Source organism: Grus americana, chromosome 1 (genome assembly GCF_028858705.1).
Source record: "Grus americana isolate bGruAme1 chromosome 1, bGruAme1.mat, whole genome shotgun sequence".
NCBI classification, from domain to species: Eukaryota; Metazoa; Chordata; class Aves; order Gruiformes; family Gruidae; genus Grus; species Grus americana.
In genome coordinates this window covers 76110514-76135974 of record NC_072852.1, presented here as the reverse complement: position 1 = coordinate 76135974, position 25461 = coordinate 76110514, and the positions used below count along the sequence as shown (strand labels likewise).

The following is a 25461-nucleotide window of genomic DNA, read 5'->3' as shown; positions in this document are numbered from 1 at the left end:
GGTGGGACCAGAAGACAGCCAGACAAACTAGTTAATAGGACACATCTGTACCCCCTGCTTGCTCTAAACCTCAGATGATTATCACTGCCTTCTACTCGGATCTTGGCCTTAAAGCCTTTCACAGAGAGAGATGCACAAATCGGGGTGTTTTCCAACAGCTGAACTAGATTTGCTACCGTTTTTTTCCAAAACTGTCTGCAGTGGCAGCACTCACCAGGTGGCAGGGGAGGCTGCGGCTGGAGGCACCTGTTTGACAGCACAGAACGATCAGAAGATAACATGGTCATCTGAGAGGAGAAACCTAGATTCCAGCCCTGCTTTGCAGCATGTTTATGCATTTTACTTTACAAAAAAAAAAAAAAAATGGATCTTCACAGAAGCTGGGGTAGAAACTAGCACTCTGGTTTCCTCATCCCTCCAAGTGAAGACCCTAATCAATAGGCTAAAGCTATTTCTCAGTAAGTGACTGCTTAATTATTCTCTGCAAACTAGGACATGAGAGACAGTATGCACATCTCTGAGAACAGCTTTTGGCCAGGGCTTTCCTGCAGGGAGCAGGAGATGCAGAGCTGAACCTCCTTGGAGGAAGAATATTCAATCTCAATCGCCTACTGAGAAAGAAATGTTCCAGTTACTAAACTATTATTTAAATGCAGGGCTGCTCCTCTTCCAGCTGCAGCTTTTTGTGTGAAGAGTGGTGCCCTCTGTTGTTCTAGAGAGAAGCTGCTATGAATTAGGGGAATGAAAGCATGAATGTGAGGTTGGTTTGTTTTTTCCAGTACTGCAAACTCTTATGGATGGTTTTGACATACAGGCAGTTTGCTGGGTCTGTCATGCTGAATGCACTACAATTGGGTTTCCAGAGTGAAGTCGGGAAGGAGGCATCTATAGAGGAGTATGTACCAACAGGAGTAGGAAAAAACTGTTTAATAACACACTGCTTAGAAAGTAGGAAAAATGTGTAGAATAGGCACAAACTGCTTATTACAGGTGCTACCAATGTAACTGAAGAATATAGGAATGTGTGTGGGCAAGGGTCAGAGTTATGGCTTCCAGTGCATCCTTCAACATCTCCTGACATCTGAGAGAAGGAGCCTAACAAGCTGCCATCATTAGATAATCCTCATGGGCACTCCTAGGCTATCTGTAAAGAAAAATGTGTTTGTGTGAACCCGGGCCGCACATGTTCTTGCTCTTCGACACAACAGAAAGAAGCTGTATGTTTGGATTGCAATTGTTCTACAGAGCAGAGAAATAAGAAAGTAAAGATATATTTGTCTGTCTGCAAAACATGAAGTGGCTTTGCAAAATGCTTAACACAACTAGTCACGGGGCCAGTTCTGGTGTTGTAAGTTACAAGGTAAGTACAGTTATTTAAAATGACCTTTGAGAGTAATCTGTGTGCCATGCCCCTGGAGGTATCTATGGGAAGCATGCTCCTGTCAGTGTCCTGCCAGGCCCAGAAGGTATTTCCAAGAGTCCAGCTGTTTGCTGTGATTGCTGAACATGCCGAGTCTGCAATAACTGTTTTCAAAAGCACACAGTAATGTCATGGGGTTGCTTGAGTTTAGTAACCCCAAAGCAGTACATTCAAAGGGGTAGAGGGCAATTCAGTTGCCTGTCAAGTCAGTGAGAAGGCACTGTGTGTCCCTTCCTTTTGCTTTACTCGGAGATCACCTATACCTTCTCCAGGAACAAAGCTGTTTGTTTGGTCTGCAATGGCACGCTGGTAGTTTAGGGCTACCCTAGCATTTTTCTCTTGTGGGTACAGTCAAATCATTTGTATTTGTACAAGCCTGTAAAGAGGGGATCTCCCCCCTTTCCCCAGGTGTTCCTGATGAGTCCATGTGACAATGCCTTCAAGATGCATGGCTGTCCCTTTGACTGAAGGCAACTCCACGTTATGGGAGAATCTCAAGCTTCTTGCTGGGCCAGGAGGAGCAGAAAGGCAGTTCAGAACCACTGCCTCACAACTGCATGCTGCACAGTTGAGACCCCTTTTTTCCTTCTGATCTATCCCTGTTATCAGTACTGCGAGGGAGGTGAAACTGCAATTCAGCCACGCAGTAGTGAGCTGTAGCAGGAACAGCGCTGGGAAATGCCAACTTTTTTGGAGGTATGGTTTCTTGTGTGGCTTCAAATCTAAATATAATCACAGTTGGCTCTTTCTAGTTTTGCTGCACAGCTTTTCTAGCAAAACAGGTAACTTGCATATGCTCACAAGAGAAGCAATAAGCTAAGTACCATTACCTGAAGAAGAAATTGGAACAGACTCAAATTTTTAATCCCAAACACAGCCACTCCAGAATTGCATCACTCAGATGGAGTTCCTTTTACTAATACCCCTCAGTTACCTTTTCACTTTCTGGCTTTAATCAGACATGGAGGCAGTGAAATGCGGTAAGCCCTTCTCCTGTGCATCAGAGAGTGTGTGCATTTCCATAGCCAAATGAAACGGAACAATGTCAGGAAGATTTCCCTTATTCTTAGTTTAGGCACTAAGAATATTTACATCTCAAAGGTTACAAACTGATGGAGGTGACTGGAGTCTTGATGATCTGTGCTACAAGAAAACATAAGCCTGACACTTTAACGTAGAATAGCTTGTTACTATTGTTAATTTCGACTTCCCCACTTTGTGGTCCCTGCCAAAGAACTTAAACTAAACAGGTTCTACAAGGAGCTGAACTCCTTCTGCATATGCTGAAACCAGTGTGCTAAAATCAATGTTAGGTGAAGACATTAATTTTGCAGAGTAAAGCTTTACATTTAAAACAGTCTAATTAGATCTGAAAGGTAAAAGCTTTATTGGTTGAACCTGGTGCAGTGCTTGCAAAAGGAGAGATTAAGAGTCACTTCTTTTGAAGTGCTTAGATTGTTTAGTTTGGAAGAGAGATAAATCCTCTGCTATCAGGAAGAGGTTTAACCTCTGGCTGAAGGGTTAGAGAAAGCTTCCCCTCTGAGCAGGTTATTTTGGTAACTCCAGACCAGGCAACTGTTTACTATTGAGCTGCCTGTGCCCCTTCAGCTCTTACTATAGAGCTAGAGGCTGAACGCTGGGCTAGATGGCCCTCCAGCCTGACTGATCCATTGTTGGGCAACTCCGTATTTCTGTGTCATCAGAACAGGCTTTTTAGTGAAAGATTCATATACAAAAGTAGGTACACGGAGATGAAGGGCAGGTACACATTCTGTGAAGGCCCTTCAACTCCCTGGGCCTTAGTTTCCTGTCCTGGTTTCAGCTGGGATAGAGTGAATTTTCTTTCTAGCAGCTGGTGTAGTGCTATGGTTTGGATTTAGGATGTGAATAATGTTGATAACACACTGATGTTTTTAGTTGTGGCCCAGCAGTCAAGGTCTCTTCAGCTTCTCAGACTGGCCTACCAAGCAGAAGGCGTGGAGCACCCAGGAAGCTGGGAGGGGACACAGCCGGGACAGCTGACCCCAACTGGCCAAAGGGATATTCCATACCATATGACGTCATGCTCAGTATATAACTGGGGGGTTGGTTGGGAGGCAGTTGGCTTGAGAACTAGCTGAGTATCAGCTTTGGGTGGTGAGAGATTGTGCTGTGCATCACTTGTTTTTTTATATTCTATTATATCTTCCTTTTGTGTTCTATTAAACAGTCTTTATCTCAACCCACAAGTTTTACCTCTTTCTTTTTTTTCTTTTTGATTCTCTCCCCCATCCCAGTGGGAGTATATGTGTGTGAGGAAACTGCTGAGTGGTTGTTTTAGCTGCCAGACGGGTTAAACCACAACATTTCCCAAGCTGACAAAAGGGATATTTAATGACCTGACTACACACACATATATGTGTGTGCATATATAAAAAAACATATATACTTGGGATCATGGTTATTAAATGACAGTAACATAAGAAGATAGGTTTTATTTCTTGGCAATGTTAGGCTGTGTTCCAATGATGAACAAAAATACGTCAAGCACTTTCAGTGGGTACTCATGCTTCTCAGGCTACTGAGTCTGCTTTTGCAGTTGCTCACAGCACCCGAAGTACATGCTTGTCCTGTGTGATTCCATGCCTGGGGCAGGCCAAGTCCCTTTTTCCTACCAAAGGGGAGGTGGGTTCCTAGAAGCAGGATAAGATGCCATGAGACTGATTATTCATTGCCTTGTCAAATACTGGCAGCTGCACTAATTATTACCTAAATGGGTTCAGATGGCAACACCTTAAAATCATCTTTCATCTCAAAACTGAGCAGTAGGGTTGAGTCTTTGTGCTTGGGCATGCTAAAGGGTGCTCATTCTGTGCAGGCTTCCAGAGTAAGTGTAGTTGAGGTGTTTGTTAATTAAATTTATTGGGAGCATGTAGAAAATACTTTAGAATTGGAAAACAACCAAAAAAAGGCACCTTCCTACAGTTCTAACTCTTGTGCACTTTTTCTCTTCAGCCCCTAACACCAAAGGGCACTTAGGTATCTACAGCCAGCTGTGAAATGGCAGCCTGTCATGGTGGATTACTAGTTGCTTGGACGTTGTTAGAACATCGTCAGACTTGTGGAAACACTGGAACATTTAGGACCACCAAGCAAATCTCAGCCTGCTCAATTGTTTCTATCGATTAGGTAAAACACACTCCCAAGTAGCACTTGCAGAAGGGTTTAGGCTGCCCCTTTAATAACATCACTTTGCAAGAAGAATAAAGTTGAGCCAAAGTTGAAATGAGAAGGTTTTATTCCTTTACGTGCCTTTCCTTTTTACCTCTTTAGAAAAAGAAATCAATTTAAAGCTAAACAAGAATTCACCTTCAGAAACCTCCAGCTTCCATCAGCACGCCTGCATCTTGCTCTCACTGTAACATAAAACTAACTCAGAGCAACTTCTTGTCTTCCTCTTGGTATGATATAAAAATATACTTTATTGCAATAGTATCTAGATGGCACAACCAAGATCAGGACCATGTTGTGCTGAGTACTATTTGCCAAACAGATAGGAAAAGAGATGCTGCTCCCCACAGGGCTTGCAGTATATATAGACAAAGTCAAAGGGGATGAAGCAGTATTATCTCAAGCTTACAGCTGGGGGACTCCAATCCAGAGGGATTATAGTAGCTTGCCCAAGGTCACACACAGGAAATCTGTGGCAGAGCTGGGAAATGAAACAAGAGCTTCCCAGTCCTGGGCAAATACGCCAGGCACAGGATGATCTCTAAAATGGAATGTTTCGACCTGCATCTGTACGGGTTTCAGAAAGCTACCAAGCCTGAGCCCTCCTCACAGAAACCGCAGGAATTGCATCATTTGTGTGTCAGCTACACACACGCTGTGACTAGGACGTGGGTCTTTACAAGTATTATTGTGCCCTCTCTGAAAGAACATACTTAAAGATGGAATGTTGTGTATTTTACATGATTATCAACATGCTATCTATGCCTAGAAAATCTGCTTTTCAACTAGCTGTGCAGCTGTGCTGCTCCAGGCATGCCAGCATGTATTGCTGCCCTCTCGTGTAGACCTTGTTGTAATTGCAGCATTGTGACAGAGTCGAGGGGACAAGATTTCCTGATGCTGGGCATCTAATGTAACCTTTCATACCAGCTGTACAGCTAATGGACACTGTTACCTTTCTCATTTAGCCCTGTTGCTGTCTTGTCAACACTTGTTTTCTGTGTGAGACAAGCTACATGACAATGGAGAATCCAGGTCATAGTCTTGGTAACCATGATGCAAATTTGCCAGGTCAAGAGAACAGTTAAGACAACTTTGTAGCAACAAAGCGTAGTTAAAGGTTGGCTGGTATTCTCGGGTTTCTCTTCAGCTTTCCAGAAGAAGCAGTTCTACCTCATTGATCAGAGTTCACCTCAGGCTGATTGTGACTGCTAAAGTCAAAAATCATCTTTTCTGGGCACATGACATTTAATGAAAAGCAGTTTGGTACACCGGATAAAAGGGATATGCTACTGCAGGTTGTGACAGGTAGTAATTTATGAGAAGCTTCATAGGCAACAACAAAGAAATTCCAGTTATTTCCCACTTAAAGGCTGGCCTGAATTTTACTTTAGCAACAGCTGCTGATGGTACCCTGTGATACCACTCTAAGTCTGGATGATTCCTTTCACTTTCCACCACACGGGTAGTGAAAGGGACTTCAGGGCAAATACAAATCAAGTTAAAGGTGTTTTACTTGGTGTGCATACCCCTTCCCTCCTCCCCCCCGCCCCATTTTTTGGGGTTTTTTTGTTTGTTTAAAACAGAAGCCAATACATAGGTAATTAATAAAGTAATTACATTATGAGACAGGGGTGTAGCTTATAAATGTTGCAGGCCAAAGGTATGTTACTGTACAGGAATCTGTCCTGTTGATTGGACTTCACGCTGTTTTCTTAACTCTGCTTCTTGATATACCTGGGACTCAAGAGGACTGGAAACCGAAATCAAAGTCTCATAAACTTAACCCGTGTGGACCGAAGCAAATACTGGAGATTAACACCCAACTGCCAGCTCTCGCAGCTGAAAACCCATTCTGCTATAAGCTGTATTTCACTTCCGTCAGCTTCTAGATGACTGAACAAAAAAATGTGATGATACTGTGATGACACTCTCTCACTCTGCCAGACATTGCAGAGATCCCTGCAGCCTTTCCGTAGCCAGAGATTCTGATCAGAAAAGCCTCTCTAGAAATCTAACTTTAGTTTGCATGAGGGACGGATGTCTGTATTAGCCAGGAGTCATTGCAGAGGAAATACGCATTCATGGGACAAAAACCCCAGGGCTGTCTGTATGACCACAAGAAGGTTTCTTGCCTGGGGGAGGCACAGACAGACCTACCACAAGTGGCACGAGGACACTTGCAGTGTCCGAGTCCATGAGACAAATGGTGAGGCTGCTCAATTAAGTTTATCATCTCTGTTTGCGTCAAGTTCCTTGCTGCACTAGCACATGCTGTAGAGGCTCTTTTCAAGTCACCCACTGGCCAGTAGCTCATGTTTAAGAAATTAACCCCCACAGTTTGCTGACCTGACAGCACAGAGAACAAGGAACTTGCTGCAAAGGATAGAAAAAAGTACAATGCGTACCCACCTGGAAAAACGGAACAAAACAGAGCAGTTGAGATTGTCTCCATCCAGTATTTCTGGAGAAAGTTAATGATGAAGCAGTGGCTGACCTAGAAAATGCTCATTAACACTGGCTACTATACCAAAGGTAGCAAATATATTGTTTTCAAGAAAGGCAGTAATGGGGACCGTTGCTCACTGTGCCCTACTTCAGACACTAGACAACTTAGTTGAAACAATCGTTAAAAATTGGGATTATAAAGGAATACCACCTAGCTGACAAAGATGTGACAGGCAGAAGAACTCAGTGCAGATTCTAAACAAAATGGACCATTGATCTGGTCTGGTTTTGCAACTCAGTAGCAGTCCAGTTACACTGAGCTAGTTAGTGCTGCAGCGGTCATGCACAAATACACTACTTTGTCCTTTAAAGGCAAATAAAAAGATCAGAACCATTAGCTGTACCCCTGGTTCTACTGAGCCTGCTGGGAAGCCTCAGTTACCGCAAAACCCAGCCAGTTGACTTGCACAGAAGCGGAGAGGGGCACCTTTCAGGAGCAGAGGTCCTCTACAACTTACGTGGTCCTGCCAATATAAATGCCGTATGCTAGGGTTTCAGTGAAGCTCATGACGTTCTTTGTCTTATTGCCAGTCAACAGTGCTACTACTCTTAGCTCATTTCTCCTCACATCTAATGAGATTAGGCTCCAGCTGGCTTAGGAAAAGCCATTTGTTGGGATATGAGACTAAGGACTGTGTTTGGATGGCTTAAATCACAAGTCCCCAGCTGTAGCAAGTTCCCTGCCTTGATGAACGCATTTGATCTCAAGCGATCTTCACAGGCTCTGCGGTTCAGCACAAGAACTAAGCCTGAATCAGGTCTTCAGTTCCTTCTTCAAAGCTTAATTTCTCCCTGAAGCATATGCACACCTTGTATTTGTTGTGTGAAGATTCTGCACATTCAATTTGTCTCCCTGATCATCTCCAACCAAACCCCTGCCTCTCTTTTAAGTTGTACTTCCTCTGAGTTGCTGACCAATTCTATCTTTTCAGGATTTATTATTAATCTTAGTAACAGTTCCTCAGTTGAAAATGAGCTACTCCATTCTGTTGTAGTTCTTCGGCTGTATCTGATGAAAAATACAGCATGTGCACGCTTTATGGTAGAGGACCTCTCTTGTCTTCCACAGAGGTGCCACACCGACTAGTTGTGTGTCCCACACCTCCACATAATTGCCATTTAGGAGCATTCATTATGTGCTAATGCTCGACGCACAGCCATTTCTAAAAGTGTTTGAGCTCTAGAGACACCGAGCATTACCTTGGCCTGCTTTCAGGCTGTGTTCTTTGACAGACAAGAGTTCCAGTAGCTGTATCACGAGATGTGCGCGAGATGTACGCTGCAATTCCAGCAAACCATGAACTGTAAAGACCCAAAGTTTCAGAGGGGAATTTATTGTATGGGAGCATATCCAATATCTTTTGTCAACCATCCATGAGAATAATAAAAAATAGAAGCTTTTTAAATGACAAAAAATATAGTTACATATAATACAGATTTTCATCTTGCATTGAAGCAGCGCAGTAATAAAACGCTCACTCGTGTTTTCACAGTTAGTTTGCGTTGCTTCTCTAGGTTAAAGCGTCAGCAACTCAAATCTTCCAGTCAGAACTGCTAGTTAGTAGTTTCACGGGGTTATCATGAGGGTGAATATTCTCTGCATCTTGATACCCTTTACAAACAGAGCAGGCATACTTGATCCGTCTCAGAACTACTCACATTTTCAGAGGTACCAGCTACGCTCGAAACCAGGCATCCTTGCTGCAACTGAAAGCCTTTTGTATCCGTACATGCTTTTAGGCCCAATTCAGAAACACATCTATGGAAAACTCAAGAATGTGCTTAAATCCCAGCTGGTTCAAAGGGCTCCAAGCTGATCCGTTGTGATCACCTCTGCTTGTTCTGCCCCTCACAAGCACTGCGTGCTGGCGTGAAGCACTAACCAGTATTTGGTCATGTGTGCAAGTTGCTTGCAAGACCACAAAGGATTCGAACATTCTTCAGCACTCCATTTACCTGAGACCTAAATGCATTCACTGCATGCATACATTTATGTATATACTACACACACTTACCCCCAACCCCTCTCCCACAATATTATTGCAATAATTCTTTGCTGGTATAACAGTTTATATACCAAGTTTCACTTATTTAGTTTTCTATAAACATAGAAAAAAACATCTGAAGAGAGCTAGAACAGCTTTCAATCAGTTGCTATATTGGCATTGAAAGCTTTATTTTGAAAACTTTAAGCAGCAATACTGAATAAATAGACAGAATGATTGTTTTGTCATCTCCATACAACCGATGGCCTTCATCCAAAACATTAAAATACTGTAGCAAAGAGAATAAACATGCATGTTTCAATGTTCTAAAAAAAAAAAAAAAAGTAATATAAAAGTAACACTTTGACACTTATTTTAATACAGTACAGACCATCAGAGACTACTTTTCTGGAAAAAATATCTGAATACAGTTTTGTTATTTACATGGATCATTAAGGCCCAATTCAGTCAAGTTAATGCACGTCAGGAATTTATATGCTTCAAGATAACTCACTAAAAATTACAAGATAATTTTTTTGCTCATACTCATATGATCCCAGTTCACTAAAATAACGCAATACACTCTGCACTAAAAACAGGACAATTATTGCCCCACGAGGAGATTTTTGTTTCACTAAAGGATCTTTTCCCTCTTACCTTGCAATGAAAGCATGTTTGCATATTGCTAATGCTAGTGGTAGTTCTCTTCTTTAAGAACTTCCTTCCAACTTGCTAGGGTTTAGAAAAGCAAGTAATCTCAAAGCTAACATACTATTTCCAGAAGCAATTCAGGCACTTGGGAACCTAAGTCCCACTGAAAGATAATGGGAGGTAGGTTCCTAACTGACTTTCCAGAGTGGGACTTGGGTTTCTCCCTTGCTCGAGCATTCAGAATATTTACCTTAGCCTTAACCTACTGGCTTTTCCAACACTCAACCCCCCTTCTTCCCCTAACAACATAGCATCACCAGCAAAAATAAACTGTATCCTCATGGATGAGAGAGGTAACACAGTTAATTTCCATTAGTAATAAATTATGGGAGTTCTCCATATAAATTCCTTGTGCACTGGAAAATAGTGCTTGTGTATTCAACTATTTAACGCAAGCAAAAAACCCCATTTTTATCATGCTTGCCAGTAAATAATATGGCACTTGTTAAAATTAGTTATGTGTAGCTTCCTTTCTGCTAATGCCCCATAAGTAGGTTTGAAACTCTTCTAAAAATTAATTTTTCTACATTTGTAAAGAAAGAGTGAGGTTCTGCAGTTGATCAGAAGCAAAACTCTTAACGCCATTAATGTGAGGAGTTTCTATAACTGTAATACATTGTTCAATTCACATTTAATGCAAGGGCATGCCATTTCTTTTTGGTTTATTTACAGAGAGGGTAAAAATGCTACAGAACTTTAACCTGGGTGAAATTCAGTAAGCGAGAGGAGCAGGGGAATTTGTCAGTGTCTCACAAACGACAGGTTAGGATACCAAAGCCTCTCCTTTGCCACAACAGTGGCTGAAGCTGTAAACGTTTTTCAGATCACCTTGACATATGCTAAAGCCCTGACGAGGAGGGTCCACTCGATGATGATGCAGTGGCAGCTCCTGAGCCAGCTCCAGGCTGGCCCTTCTGTCAAACAGCTGCTGCAATCAGCAGACGCTATTTTTTAACTTAAATGGCAAATTCCTTCCTTGATTCTTTTACAAAACCGTAACTCAAGCCCTCCAAAGCTGCTCTTCCCTTTCCTTTTAATCCTTTTCCTCCTCCCTCCATCTTAAAGAATAACCTGGTAGAGAAAGAGAGCAGTTTTTATGATACAAGGGCTCAATTCAGCTCAAACTGACATATCTGTGGGAGATGGACCAGTCACAAAGTGGGACAAAAACATTGGGTAAATACACTGATCTGCCTTAAAAATACTTCATCTCAGTCCAAGACTGAAATTGCAACAGGCTTTTCCTTGTGTTTCTCCCCACCCCCATGCAGCATAATTTGGGCCAGACTTTGCAAGGTGCTGAGTGCCTCAGTTCTCTAACATCAAGAGGTGCTGAAGATGCAAGATATCCGCTGGAGAGGGCTGTTTCATTTCGGTAAATTGAACCCAGAATGTAAGGCATTTATGCTCAAGTACCTTGGACAGATATTGTCCCCAAACTATGTATATTTTACACATTTTTTTTTTTATATATATATATATATGCACAGCTTTTTTTTTTTTTTTTAAATACAAAGTTATGGGCACAGTAAACATGAGCACAGAGTTATGATAAACTAACAGTAAAATCTGTGAGCACTGCAAAGATTCCTCAGGTAGGAACACCTCATTTTCCAGTTTGCTCACAAGGCGGGGGCGGGGGGGGGGGGGAGAAGGACCTGATAAGTTAAACAGTAAAAATACAGAGTCCATTTGGAAAGGTTCTCTATATATTCACAGCCTTATCTGTTGCTGTTAGTCTAAATACAGCAGCATTTTTAGAATATATGATGCCATTAATAAGTGGAAAGGGAAAAAATGCATTAAACACTCAGGAGTCCTTCATCTTCTACTATATCTTATAAAACTTCCATTTGTCAGTATGACTAGGGAGGTCCTTTTTTGAAAAAGGAAACTTAAATTAACATTTATCTGCACATCGGTAAATCAACACAAGAGGATGCTAGGAGTTAAGAATTCTTAAGTAATTTCTATGGCCAAAAGCGTGGAGCTTCCTACCAGTGGTAAAATCCTGACCCTACCGAAGACATCAGGTGTTCTGTCATTTTGCCACTGACTGAAGTCTAGGCATTCAATACCGCAGTGAAAGCATGGTGACCCCCTCTCATGTCACGGGGATCTCGAAGGTGGGGACGATGGTATGAGTTGCTGTTAGAACAGGAAATCCAAACCCAACTAGGTAAGGCCCATCCCTTCTCTAACTCATCCATGAGGCCAGCCTCCTAATGTATACAAAGTGTCCCACTGATGCCAGTCACTCTCTCTACAAACTTGGTGTCCACCTCAGTGATCTAATTTCAAGGCCTGTAACCAACACGCTGCTTGGTAGTGTCTTTCTGCACAGAAGCCATCTCCACGCAAGCCATGCTTGCTTAGCTTTGATCGCATTAGAGTGACGTCAAGATACGATATGTTCTCTTTTCACATTTTTTATAAAAAAACCTACTACCAAGTATGTGAATTTCCTGTTTATAAGTTTTATATTCTGTAAGTGACTGAGCAGCAACACAACTTTCGAAGAGGCTAAACGTCTACCATTTAACAGTGGGGACGTGGAATGAAATTCTGGCTCCACTCAAGTCAGTAGAAGCTCTGCTATTGACTTCATGGGACTCTCTGCCAGGTTTCTTCCCTCCACAAAATTTGAGTGAATTTTGGAAGGCTGGAAGAGGATGCTCATTTGTCTTGTATTTTTTTTCTCCTCCAACGGCAAGATTTATCGCAAAATGAGAACACTGTAATGGCTAGTGGAAAAAAATAAAGTACAAAATCACACACAGTGAAAGCCTCCTACTCTCTTTTGGTAAGATATATGAAGACAACTTCTTACATTGTTCTTTTCTCAAAAGGCATATACAATGTGGCAAAATATTTCAAATATACATTCTATATAATAAAATATCATCTAACTAGTGCATCCTCAATCATATGCTGGAAATATTTTTACCAAGCCAAGTTTTAAATTCCATAAATCTTTTGAACACTAGGTGCTTCATTCAAGGCAGATTCAACAGCAAGTAAATCCCACAAGCTCACTTTTCAAGCCTTAAAAGGTAGCAATGGATGGAAGATGACATATTATGACCCACAACAGAAATTAAAAGTCAGCGGTGAGAAACCATCGTAATGGTTCAGCACTCCACAGAACTCTGCATTGCAAGTTGTTGTACTTGGTCAAATGGTGGATGTTTGTACACGCAAATTAAAGTCACCTTGTCAGACTGACATACAGCCATACGTGATTATTCACGAGTTAAAAATAAAAATATAAAAGGTCAACATTCACACGTCCGTTGATTAAAGGGAATAAATTAAACAGATCAGTTGCATACATGGTTTCCTTCACCCTCAGTCTTTTATCTATGCCTGTACAAGGAACAATACTTTCCCAAACACTTCTGAAGTGGCAAAAAGAAATGAAGGTTTTTGCACTCTAGCTGTGTTGACAGCAAGTTCATCCTTGCCAATTATGGATCGAGACGGTTCCTCTGTCTCTTTAGCATCAGTGCACAGGGTATGGCTCCGAGTGGTGTGTTGGAGGAAGAAGAAGAAAAAAACATACGGTGGCTTAACAACGACAACAACAATCTTCTTCCATTCATCATTGGCAGAGTAAAACAAAAGTGTATCTTGTCCAGGGTACCTTGCTAGGTCCTCTCCAGAAGAGGTATGTACTGTCATACGTAAATGCCCTCCGGGTTAAAACCAGACGACAGGGGATTCTGTAGAATGCGAAGGTTACTGGGGAGTTGCCTCGATGAGCCAGGGCGCTTCAGTGACCCAGACTGAAATGTTGGCTCTGCACAAGAAAATGGGCAGTTAGAAAAGTCACCATCGTCAAGGGTGATGTCTGTAGGACACCCCTCTTCTTCCTGCTTACTGGTGCTCTTAGTGCCATAAAGAAAAACTAATACCACATACAACAAAAAATTCAAATGCCTGACTAGGAAGTGATGAGATCTAAGGCGCATACCTCCTACTCATTTCAGAACAGAAAGATATACCTACTCGATATAATTACCCTCCCACAAGGAGTATGCACACAGATATGTGCAATACACTTAGACAGTAATGTGCAGAAGGAGCTTGTACCTATATGTAATGCAAAGCTTCAGCTTCCTGCCCACTTAAAAGAGAAACTTCATACAAGTACTGACATTCAAGACCCGGTTGTCTTTTCTTCTCTCCCCACCTCCCTACCCTCCCAATCCCTTTTGGTTATAGAGTTTTCTAAGAGGAGGGACAGAGCCAGCCAAGGAGCATGCTGAGAGAAACAGGCCCCTTGCAAGCAGGGTACTGGATAAAGCACACTACAGCAGAGGAATTTCTGCTTGTGCCACAGTTGTGACATGCATTCAAAGTGCTCTTGTGTTTCTGTCTAGGAAATTCTGAATTCAGATGTGGGCATGCGCTGATCTCACTAGGGGCAAAGTCAATTTGCACATGCCGTAACAGCCATCTGTGCAGGACTTTGGGATGGCTGGCAGCCCAGCTGGATTAGCTCCCGTTCCCGTGCAGCTGCTGTCTGGGATTTCTCAAGATCCAGACACATTCCTTTTTCTACTTTGACAACACATCCCACCAGAAGAGGAAGAACCCAGATGAACAGCAATGCCAGATGTGCAATCATGTTGCATGCCAGCTTACATGCCTGCAGCCATGGTGGCCACGCTTGAAAGCCACTGGCCCAACGGGTTACTGATAGGACGAACGCATGCCTAGGCACACTGGGAGAAAAGTTATCTACATACTGCGCTTTATTTACAGCTTGCTAAACCCTTGGAATGAGGAGAAGTATTTGACGCTGTGCTCGCTTAATATTTTGCTAACTTCTTTGCTAACAGAGCATCCACTCGATGTATCGGTGCTAGCAGTAAGGAAGCAGGTAAAGGCATTGCCATCCCCTTCTCCCGCCCACCAACAGCATTCTGGGCGCTGCACCTCTCTCAAGCTCCACATGTGGGGCCTCCACCTCGACGGGGTCTGCTGGCAGCACCGTGACCTTCGTTCCCGTTTGCTGGATGAACTGTTGGAGATTGACCTGTCGCAGCTCCTTTGTCAGTTGCTCCAGTTCTTGTTCCCTGTCCTGCCAGGAAAGAGAAAACATCTGCTGAGCAGCAGCGAGCATCAAGCAGCATTTCAAGACTCTGTTTGCAACAGGGCAACTAACGCGTCTCCTTTTGATGAGAGAGGCTCTGATTTTTAAATTCAAATGTAAAATGGAAGAGTTGAAAGGTATTTTACTCTTGTAATTTAGAAAGTGAATCAACACTCACTATTACTTATTGGGGGTTACTACTGGTCTGCTTATATTGCTTCTTGGATGACTAGCAGATATTTCTCATAGCACCCAAGAAAAATTTTGGCACAACAGATATGAGCAAATAAAGGTAACAGGGAGCACCTGAAACAATACATCAACTGAGCATCAGTCTGGCATCGAATCTTAGCTCCACCGGAAGTGTCCAGCATGACTTGGACAGCTCATTTAGTTCTTCTGTTCCTAAAAGGAGAGTAATTCCCTTCCCTTCTTGTTCTTTGTGTTTTCTATTTAGAGTATAAATTTTTACGGACAGGACTCCCTCACTCTGCAAGCCTACTGTGTTTTGTACAATGAGGCCAAATCCTGGCTGGTTCACCAGCCCTTCACAAGCACAGATGATGATCATTTAGGATCTTCCTCAAGGATCTGTACTTATGGCATGATAGCAAAACCTACAGCTCCGATAGTTTACGACAGTCTTCGACTACAATTATTTCCCCCTCCCCCAGATTCAGCTTCGTTAGCAGACAGCTGCATGTGGTACTCTTCCACAGCCAGGATGGGTGTCCCCTCTTTGGCCACACAGGGGATGGCCCAGCTACCCAGATCCCAGGCAGCACATCTGTGGGAACTCCATGCCTCTACGTCTTCATTTTGGCAAGAGATGGAGGTTGGGTCAACCTTTTCCCTCATTATCTTGTGTAAGCAGAATTATACATGAACTGACACAAGGATTGGGGGAGAAGAGTTTTGTGGATCTAAGAACCCCCAACAGCACAGCTCTTATTCACTTTAAACTTGAGGTAAGGGCACAGCTGAGGCTGAATTCAACAGCTAGTAAGAAAATTAACACAACTGATCTGATGTCTAAATTAGGACCTTTTAAATGCCAATTGCTTTGTCACTGATGGGTTCGACCTGCTCAGTCAATGCCCGTCGTGGTTGGTCTCAGCTTCCCGTGCTAGACTTGTATTTCTATCCAATGGCTACGAGCTTTTGGAGGAACAGGACTGAGAAATGGAAACCAGGCCCCCTCCAAATTTTAAGACAATTCTACATAAAAAATCTTCAATTTATTTTAGGCCCGTTAGACTCTACAACTGGGCACTTGGGACACAGAAAATTCTCAAAACTGTCTTTACTTCCTACAATGTTAATTCTACAGCTCGGTGTTTTATGAGACTGTAACAAAGTTGCCACTAAAGGGAATTCAGTTTTTTTCAAAAACCTGAATCACTGAAATACGCAGGTTAGCAGAACTAACATCATAAATAACTTGTGCTTGACATTTCTCAACTTTCACAGGAAATAAGATAAAAATGTTAAGTACCACCCCACATTCTACTGGTTTAAGCTCTTAAATTTAGTATCTGTGAAACTTTAGTGAGATCTTTTACCTGAAGAAGGGTGGGATTTTGGTTTTTAGTTTTTGGGGTTGGTTTTTTGAGGGGTTTCTTGTTGGGTTTGTGGGGGATTTTTGCATTTAAAATTTCTCTAGAAATAGGGAAAGCAGAGTTCTGCATCTGATCCTTAACTGAACATAGCCTCATACTGTTATGGAGATGGCTAGAGAAAAGGAACGAAAGAGAAGAGGAAGGACAAATTACTAGAAATTTCTCACATGCTATTAAAAAATACCACCTTCCTGTTCTTATCACTTGAAATCTACTGAACCAAAATTTTCTTTGCTCCCTTACTGAAAGGTCTATGAAAACACCTTGCTCAACTCTTCTAGTTTCAAATCAGCAGTTCTATGAATATTAATATTTAACTTGCTGCATGCAATAAAATATTTCTCTATTTCCTCCCCCCAAAACTGTGCAATACAGAGGTGAGTTTACTTTCTCCTGGACTTCCAGATTAGTGCACCTTTAGGTTTAGAACAAGCTCGGAGGATCTGAATTTAACGGGAACTTTCCTGAGAAAGTGAAACTCTAGCCTACGAAAAAAAAAATAAAGCGAGAAAGATTTTGAACTCAATCATAGCCTCACTGAGTGTTACCGAGGATAGGTAAAATGTATAAAGAGGACTTGATGCTTTCTGTTAGCGCAAATCCTTAAGCATAGTGTATCTGGAAACTTAGGACAGATAAATATGGCCAAAACTGCTTACAGTTTTCATCTGTTCTGCTTTGGATGAAAAGATTACATTTTTCTCCCTCTTCATTTAGTAAAACCAGCTTATACTGACATGGTTCTAGGTGCTCAGGAGTAAGGATGCAAAATCCCTTTAAATATTCACAGCAGAATCACCCTACTGCAACTGCAGCACTGCGGAATATAGTAACTGTGAATCCCAGGAATACAGCAAGAATCGCAACTCAAACTGATGTGTGGTGCCTCAGTCCCATCTTACATTGCACATTAAAATCCCAGGAGCCACAATCTGTCCTTCACCTCACCCAGCTAGCAGCTGGATTTCCATTTATATTTATTCTTTCATGCTCTATCAAGTTCCAGGTGATATCGTAAACTTTAGCAAGGAAGCAGGGACTGGATTCTCTTGTGACACGTGCCACAACGCCTGAGGTAGAGAGAAAGGAAAATCCAGCAAGTCAGACACAAAAAGGGAAATGCTATTCTTTAAAACAAAGGTGCTATAAGCTAACAGTTATTTTAGCTCTACATCCATTTATCCAGGTGCTGCTTTTGGACTGTTCCTTTGAATTAATCTGTTTTGGTGGCAAACAGACCTAGCAAGAATCAGAAGTTTAGCCTCAGAAAGGGCTGTTGTAGTGCAAATTTCCCTGAAATTTAACAATATGAGTCACTGAGCCGCCAAGACCCAGGACCTAAATCCTCAAGACACCTAACCCCAAATCAACAGGGGTTTAAAGACTAATACTTTTAAAGGCATTAGCCCGAGAGCACTACGCTCATCTTTAGCAGCACCACAATCCCCTCCTAACCCTAAATGCGCTGTTGTTCACGAAGGAGATATTATTTGTCTGAGGTGTAAAAGTGCCCAGACCCACTAGCACAGCAGCTCCTCAGTGGTGCTAGCGAGTGCTCCCTCTCAGCAGGGCGAGGTGGACAGACGCATTGCCATGGGTGCAGCCATACCGCCCTCAGTAGCGTGGCTGATGTTAGCTCTGGTCCTTCTCTGTCATGGACCACTGCATGGTGGAGACAGGCTTCAAGTGATTTCTCAGAGGTCACCAGGCAGTCGGGGAATGGTAGCAAACCAAAACTGTAACCGATGGGAAAGAAACTGAGCCAGCACGTAAATAAATGAAAGGTGGTGTGGCACGCGGCACTAACCCTGCAGGCCACCTAGGTCTTTTGAATGGCCACGAATACATCCACCAAAACGTCTGCTGGTTTATCTTGAGACAAAGAACTAACCACTGTTTTTCTTTTCAGATGGTTTGAATGAGTAAAATACACACAGGTGAAACAAAAATTGTCTGCTCTTCAAACAAAACCTAAATGCAATTTGAAAATGGAGGCAATACTTTCTTCCTTTTACCCAAATTCACTGTGGAAACTGTCTCATGTTTTCTTTCACGGGCTTTAAAACTGTGTAAGAGAAATTTGTTACAGTCAGGTCTTTGACTTGTCTTTAGCTATGGATAAAAAGGACGTTCTTACCTGTAACCGTTTGGTAGCTTGGCCCAAAGACCGTTCTACAGCTTTAATGCCATTTTCCAATCTCAGACTCTGCTGACCCTGAATATCAATTTCACCCTTCACCTTCTCGATCTTCTCCTTAACCTCTTCTTCGTTCACTTGGGACTCTTGAACTTCCCGCTGCAACTTCTCTGCTTCGAGGCCGCTCTCCATATTGTGGATCTGAGACATGTAGTCCTTCAGCTTGCTCTCGCACTCCAGGATCCTCTGCCTCATCTCCTGCAGCTGCTCCTTCAGCTGTTTTTCGTTCTCCTGCTCGATCTGCAGCTCGTTTTCCCAGAACTCTTCCTCTTCAATCTCCACTTCGTTCCTTTTGATCTTCTGCTCTAGCTTGAGGATTTCTTCTTCCAGGCTGGAGTTATACTTTTGTTCCCAGTAGCGGATCTCGGCTTCGTTGGACTCCAGCTGTTTCTCGATGCACTGAAGCTTCTCCGTCTGGAGGTGGATCAATTTCTTCAACTCATCCGCCGTTGTTTTACAGTTGTTGAGCACCTTTTGCTTGAACTCGGATTCCTTGCTTTTCCCAAAGATGTCCATTAACCCTTTGGCCCCCCCGGTGAAGGTGAGGGATTTCCTTTTCGGCTCCCTCCTCTTCATGGATTTGTCGCCGGGAGGCCTCAGCTTGGCCAGGGGGGGTAAGCTTTGCCGGTACAGAGTCCTCTCCGGGATGCGCGCCACGCTATCCGAAGTCGGCCGCTCGCTCAGAGAGGGCCCGGTGCGGCGCAGGATCAGCTGCACGTCGCTCGCGTACTGTCCCCACTTGTTCAGCGACACGATGGGGTTTTCGTGCGGCGCCAGGTGCCTCTCGGTGTCGCGCCATTTCTCGATCAGCGTGTACCTCCCGGTACGACCTGCAAGGGCAAGCACAGCCGTCAGCCGGGCGGGGCGCCAGGGGGCGCTGCGGGACAGCGCCAGCGCCGGGACACGGGCGGGGCCGGCGCGGGCCGTGGGCGCCCCCCGCGAGTCCGCGTGTGCGTACGGAAATAAGCCAGGCCGGGAGCGCGAGAGGTGCCCCGTGTTCACGGTGCGCTTTCGCGCCTTCACAGTAAACGCGCCGGCGTTTACTGAGACGGAAAATTTACTTAAATTAAATGATCTCAGGAAAATCCTCCCCGCGTAGAGCGGTAACTGACCCAGCGAGTACCGATTTACAGTGCGCGCGCAACTGCAGCGGCGCAGCTCCGGGGCTTTCTTCTGATTTGAAGTCGCTGAAATTAAACCAAGTGACCTATTGGGGCTGATATCTGGCAAAGAAAAACATCAAATATACATCTCGAGAGGAGGAAAACAAGACTAGAAACAGTTCCGCATCTTTTTATACAACCACACGGAAAAATCAAAATTTGGAGAAGTATGTCTGCTTTTAAACTATATCGTCAATCAGAGAGGCAACTGTTAATGACTGACAGAGCCTTAGTTCACCATCTCGTCCCCCATCCCCGGTAAGCCGAGACTGGGAAAAGCCGGCTCAGGGCCACAGCAGCATCACGCCAGCTCACGTGGCCCGTGGCAGCTCTGCCGACGTGACAAACCTTGACAGCGCAGAACGCGGGGATGAGTGCGGCAGAGGCTGCCCGAACTGGAAACGAGCCACTCGGGCTCCCTGCACAGACTCCTCATCTGTAACAGCAGCTCACAAGTCCCCCCGGGGTACACAGCCTTCAGGAAGAAGCTCAAGTCCTTTAATAACTGTCGGGATGTTTTCTGACCTCCGTACTGACAGCTAGCTGCACAATGAATGCAATACAGTTTAGTCTTAGAGTAAGAGGAAGTACAACTTATGTCTATGGCTTCATTTGTGCTGCTACCAAACATACTTAACTGAGTTTAAGGGTCTTTTTCCCTCTGGCACCCCTTATGAGATGCTTTGAATGCTACAAAAACACAAGAGCGTTTGAGGTTCTCCACTATTTTTATTTTTTCTAAACGCTCTTATTATTCTGAAATACAACATTCTTCAAATGCAGGAGAGTTTCCCTTATCGTGAAAGTGACTTCACTTAAAAGCCACAACATTGTTTACAAAAAGATGTGAAAGGTCAATTGCTTTTAAAGCATGTGATCCTGACGAGTTTCTGAACAGCTCCACAATTGCCATTAACCTTAAAAACATCATTAGCTATTTTAATGCATTATATATATCCATTTCCATGATAGATCATCATTCAAGTGAGGACTTATTTCAGCACATAAATGCCTAAAATACCTGTCATGTATGCAACGATGGAATGGGGGAGTTGGAATAAACGTAGTTATCAGCAGTAACCCATTTGACGCATTTTCTTTCCTTACGCCACCTGCCCAACTGCTGCACTTTTCCCAAAAGAACAAAAACATCCTCATCTCAGGCTGGAGATCTGCCTCCGGCCTCCAACCACAACACTTGCACAGATTCTCCACCTCAAATTTGTAGGAGACAAGCTCCACTGTGGCAATTAACACACTGCGGCTCCCTAAAACCTGATATTGTTGGACCAGCCTTATAAAGAGCTCCCCAGGATACAGCTACTGTGTTGGGAATGGTTCCTCTGATCTCACTTTCTCACAATTGGCACACGATGCAAAGAACAACAACAACAACAAAAATCAGCGGTACAAACACCACCTAGAAAACAGGCAGCTTTAGCTGATGGGTTGTACTAGCGATAGGTAGCTGGCCAAATTAGAGACCAAAATGTCCGTGTTCACTTCCAAGTTTGGAGAGAGAGCTCAAAGAGTACCTGAAGATTTGACTGATAGAAGTCGGCAAAACAAGGCAAGCAGCACGGGAACAGCAATCCAGCCTCCCTAATGCCTTATAAATAAATGACTTGAGGTAAGCACTGGGGGGGGGGAAACAGAAGGGGGGGGGGAATCTATCAGCATACCAACATGCTTGGCCAACAGTCTCAGAAATAGATTTAAAGTTTATTGTAATAAAGTACTTCAAAAACAAGTTTACTATGCCAAGATACGAAGTCAAGAGATTTTTGCCAACCCACAATATTGTTCATTGATCCATGAAGACTTATAGTTTGTAGTAGGCATCAGGGTTATTATAGGAAAAATAAACCCAGTGCTGTTTGCCGTAGCATACTAACAATAAAATCCCAGAGAAGAAAAATGAAGTAAAAACATACCACAGAACCCGGGACAAAGGTTGCATTTTACCACACTATTTTGCTAATCTTAAAAGCTTTCAGCTTTCAGCTTGTAATCATGGTAATGCTACTAATGTTCTTGTTGTGTCAGAAACAGCCAAGTTCAAAGAAGTCTTGAAACTGTAAACAAGACTTCCACTAGGGGAGTGATCAGCATGCAATTTCTATTCACTTCGCTATTAAATGCGCTACTTAAAAGAAAGGTAACAAGAGGGGAAAAAAAAGGGCGGGGGGGGGGAGGGGAGCAAATCTAACAATCTCAACCAAAAGTGAATTAAGGAATTAAGCGAGGCACTTGCCAAGAACCATTTCCATCTTAGCTTAGGGGTCCAAATCAACATGCAGTCCTAAATAATGAACTCGGCACTCAAGATCCACATAAAAGAAAGTGTTTTGTAGAGGTAATACTTCATACAGTTCAACCACCACACCTGGAGTTCAGTATTGGTCTAAACCAAAGCTGGCCTCATCCAAGGTCATTACCTAGGTTCAGTGTGCTCAGCCTACGTATGACGCAGATTAACAACACCCGGACAACCACAACTGTGGTGTTTGCTTGCATTAGAAGGGATTAATTCACAAATGAAAGGATGAATGAGTTAATTCAAAACTAATGACAGAATATTTCAGAACACAGGCATCCTTGTAACAAACTGCTGGTTTTGATGTGCTACCATTGACAAGCAGAAAGAAAGCAGGTTGCTTGGATTGTTGACAAAGACCAGTTCAACGCCTGCATGCTGCTTCTTGTTCTGCAGGTTGTCCATAAGCTTTCTGAAATAGAGACTGTTTATGCTTATACAGCACCTGGCAGAACTTAGTCCTACATTCACGCACACCTTCTAATTTAAAAAATTAGTTACTATTGTATGATGTAACGTGCCCCATATCAGCAATGTATGACATTGATTAAACCATACTGTGTTTTTTCCCAATTGTATATCTAACGCATTAAATCTTGTGCAGATTTATGAAGCATTTCCAAGTAAAGTTAGATGAGCAGTTCAGTAGTCAATTCTATGAGCTGCCAAAGCACAGCTTTAGTTGTTGTACTGATATTCACGATGGGTATGTGCCTTGTTAGTGGATCCCTTACAACTTCTGAAAACAACCTTTATTTTTTAGAGCACATCACAGGATCACAGAATGGCCTGGGTTGGAAGGGACCTCAAAGATCATCTAGTTCCAACCCCCCTACCATGGGCAGGGACACCCTCCACTAGACCAGGTTGCCCAAAGCCCCATCCAACCTGGCCTTGAACACTTCCAGGGAAGGGGCATCCACAACTTCTCTGGGCAACCTGGTCCAGTGCCTCACCACCCTCACAGTGAAGAATTTCTTCCTAATATCTAATCTAAATCTACCCTCTTTTACTTTAAACCCATTCCCCCTTGTCCTATCAGCCCATGCCCTTGTAAACAGCCCCTCTCCATCGTTTCCTGTAGGTCCCTTCAGGTACTGGAAAGCTGCTCTAAGGTCTCCCCGGAGCCTTTTCTTCTCAATCTTTTTTTTTTTTTTTTTAATACTTCTACCAAAGCCTTGTACCAATGAGAATGGTAGAGAAAACAATCCAGACAGCCCCAAACAAGCACCAGCAGTGCTGTATTCTATGGTTCCCTCTTCAAAAAATGGCAATTTAGGGGCTGGAGAGAAGCACAGAGCCTCTACATCCCATTCACTGGCCAGCTACTTCTCATTAATATTCTATGCTAACCCATGGACCATATAATGGTCCCCCACATGGACCATATAATATCGCCATCTCAAAATAATCATCAAGAATCTGCATCTGTTTTGCAAGACAGTGAATGACAACCTATAACAGAGGTAGGTATATAGTTACATAAATAAAGCACACCGCATCTGCACAAAGGGCCAGAGTCAAGGTCAACAGGTTAAGTCTACACCTGCCTAAGCATACAAACTTATCACAAGTTCTGTTAACACAGGAACATCTTCAAAACAATCTTTCACATTAAAAGAGAGATCAAAAAGGGAAATACAGGGACTCCACAACGCTGATGTTCTGATAGCCTGCACCTAGCTGTCATGAGTGGTTTGAACGCGGCTCTAATGCCACCGGTTATCGCTTGATCAGTAAGACATTAAAGGGCCAACTACAGCCAGCATTCTGGATCAGCCGCCGCTCTGCTCCGCAGCCAGACAGCAAGCTCTGGACCTGAGTGCCCACGTCGTGTGCTCAACCACTGCAGTCTTAGCTTGGGATTGATGTAATTTGGTATTTTAAACACAGATTTCATTACAATGAATGGTGATTAAACTAATGAAATATAGGAACAAAGTAATTGAACATTTTTTTAAGACTCTCAAGAGGCAGACTTTTAAATTACACTCCATGAAGGTAGTAGAACCCATATAACTGTTATTTGCTTTAAGCTTCTCAATAGAGAGCGCCAAACTAAAAAGGAAGCTGTACAAGTCTTGCTCTTGAGCTAAATCTAAATTAGCACGCTGAGCTCACAACGGTGCATAGTAAGAATATACACGCTGTCGCCCGTCTGCACGCAGGTTTCCATGGAGGTAAAGCCAGGTACGCCAAGACATGCTCAAGCCAAACCCAGACTGCCCAGTGCTCTGGGGGCACTGAGAAATGCACCCCCTCCCCAGCCTGGATACAGCTTTCTCACCCACTTGGTGTCCCAGAGATAGCCCTCCAGCCCTAGGCGACTGGATGCTGTCTTCCTTAACAAAACAATATAAAGAAAAAAAATAATAATTGTACATGGGTAAAATCTTGTAAGAACTCTTAACATGTGGAACACGTGGGAGAAAATGCTCTGTCTTACCAAGGGGGCAACAGCATTAACTCCTGAATCTTTAACAGCACTGATAGAAAAGTAATTGCTGGCAATTTTAATAAACCCAGTATGATTTGAACTCAGTATCTTTCAAATATGAAGCTGACATTTCATTCATTATGTGATACTTCAGTTAACACCCATAGCAATTTAAAAAAATACCATTCTAGCTACCTGTGAACTCATTAAATACCCAAGAAGCATTAAGAGTAAAAAAAGCCTTTAAAATAGAGATTAGAGTTTGCCTTACTCAGATTTCTTAAGTCATGCCATATTTTGCACACACGTGTATGCATACCATAGAAGATGATGAAAATCAGCACAGGGGTCCAGTCCTAGGAAAACACGCCTGCAGAGATACACAGGCTCAAGTCCAACGGCAGTGAGGGCGGTCTGCTTCGTTCACTAGGTACAGCTGTGCTCTCAGTGTGATGACCCATCTTTAGGGGGACTGAAGTCTCAGTTTATTATTATCTTTTCGCTCAAAAAAAACCGGTATACAAGAGTTTATCATAATCTTACAAAACACAGCACTTATAGCCATTTCATCCTTTTAACTGCCTTTTGCCTCAGCACCCTGAGGTACCGCGCTTATTTTAGACCCGTTTCCTAAATAGGTAAAACGATGTGGAGGAGAGGTTTGGCTGAGGTCAAAAAGCAAGACATGCGGCAAAGCAGACAAAGCAGCCCGGGTCTCAGCTGCATGTGCCGCTGCTACGCTAGACGCACCGCATCATTAAAGGTGGCAAGAAATCATCCCACCCAACCACCGTGC

General features: G+C 43.2%; 1 protein-coding gene across 3 annotated transcripts in view; it reads right to left on the bottom strand.

Annotated features, from left to right (window-relative positions):
- Nucleotides 1-10479: 10479 nt before the first annotated feature.
- Nucleotides 10480-25461, bottom strand: part of RASSF8 (Ras association domain family member 8) — a 90380-nt gene continuing 75398 nt past the window's right edge. For all 3 annotated transcript variants that reach the window (XM_054845168.1, XM_054845166.1, XM_054845171.1), the window contains 3 exons: nt 18689-19578; nt 14776-14920; nt 10480-13633 (listed from right to left, as the gene is read on the bottom strand). In XM_054845168.1, coding sequence (XP_054701143.1) covers nt 13512-13633; nt 14776-14920; nt 18689-19578 — 1157 coding nt within the window. In that variant the 3' untranslated portion in view covers nt 10480-13511. The remainder of the gene's footprint in view (nt 13634-14775; nt 14921-18688; nt 19579-25461) is intronic.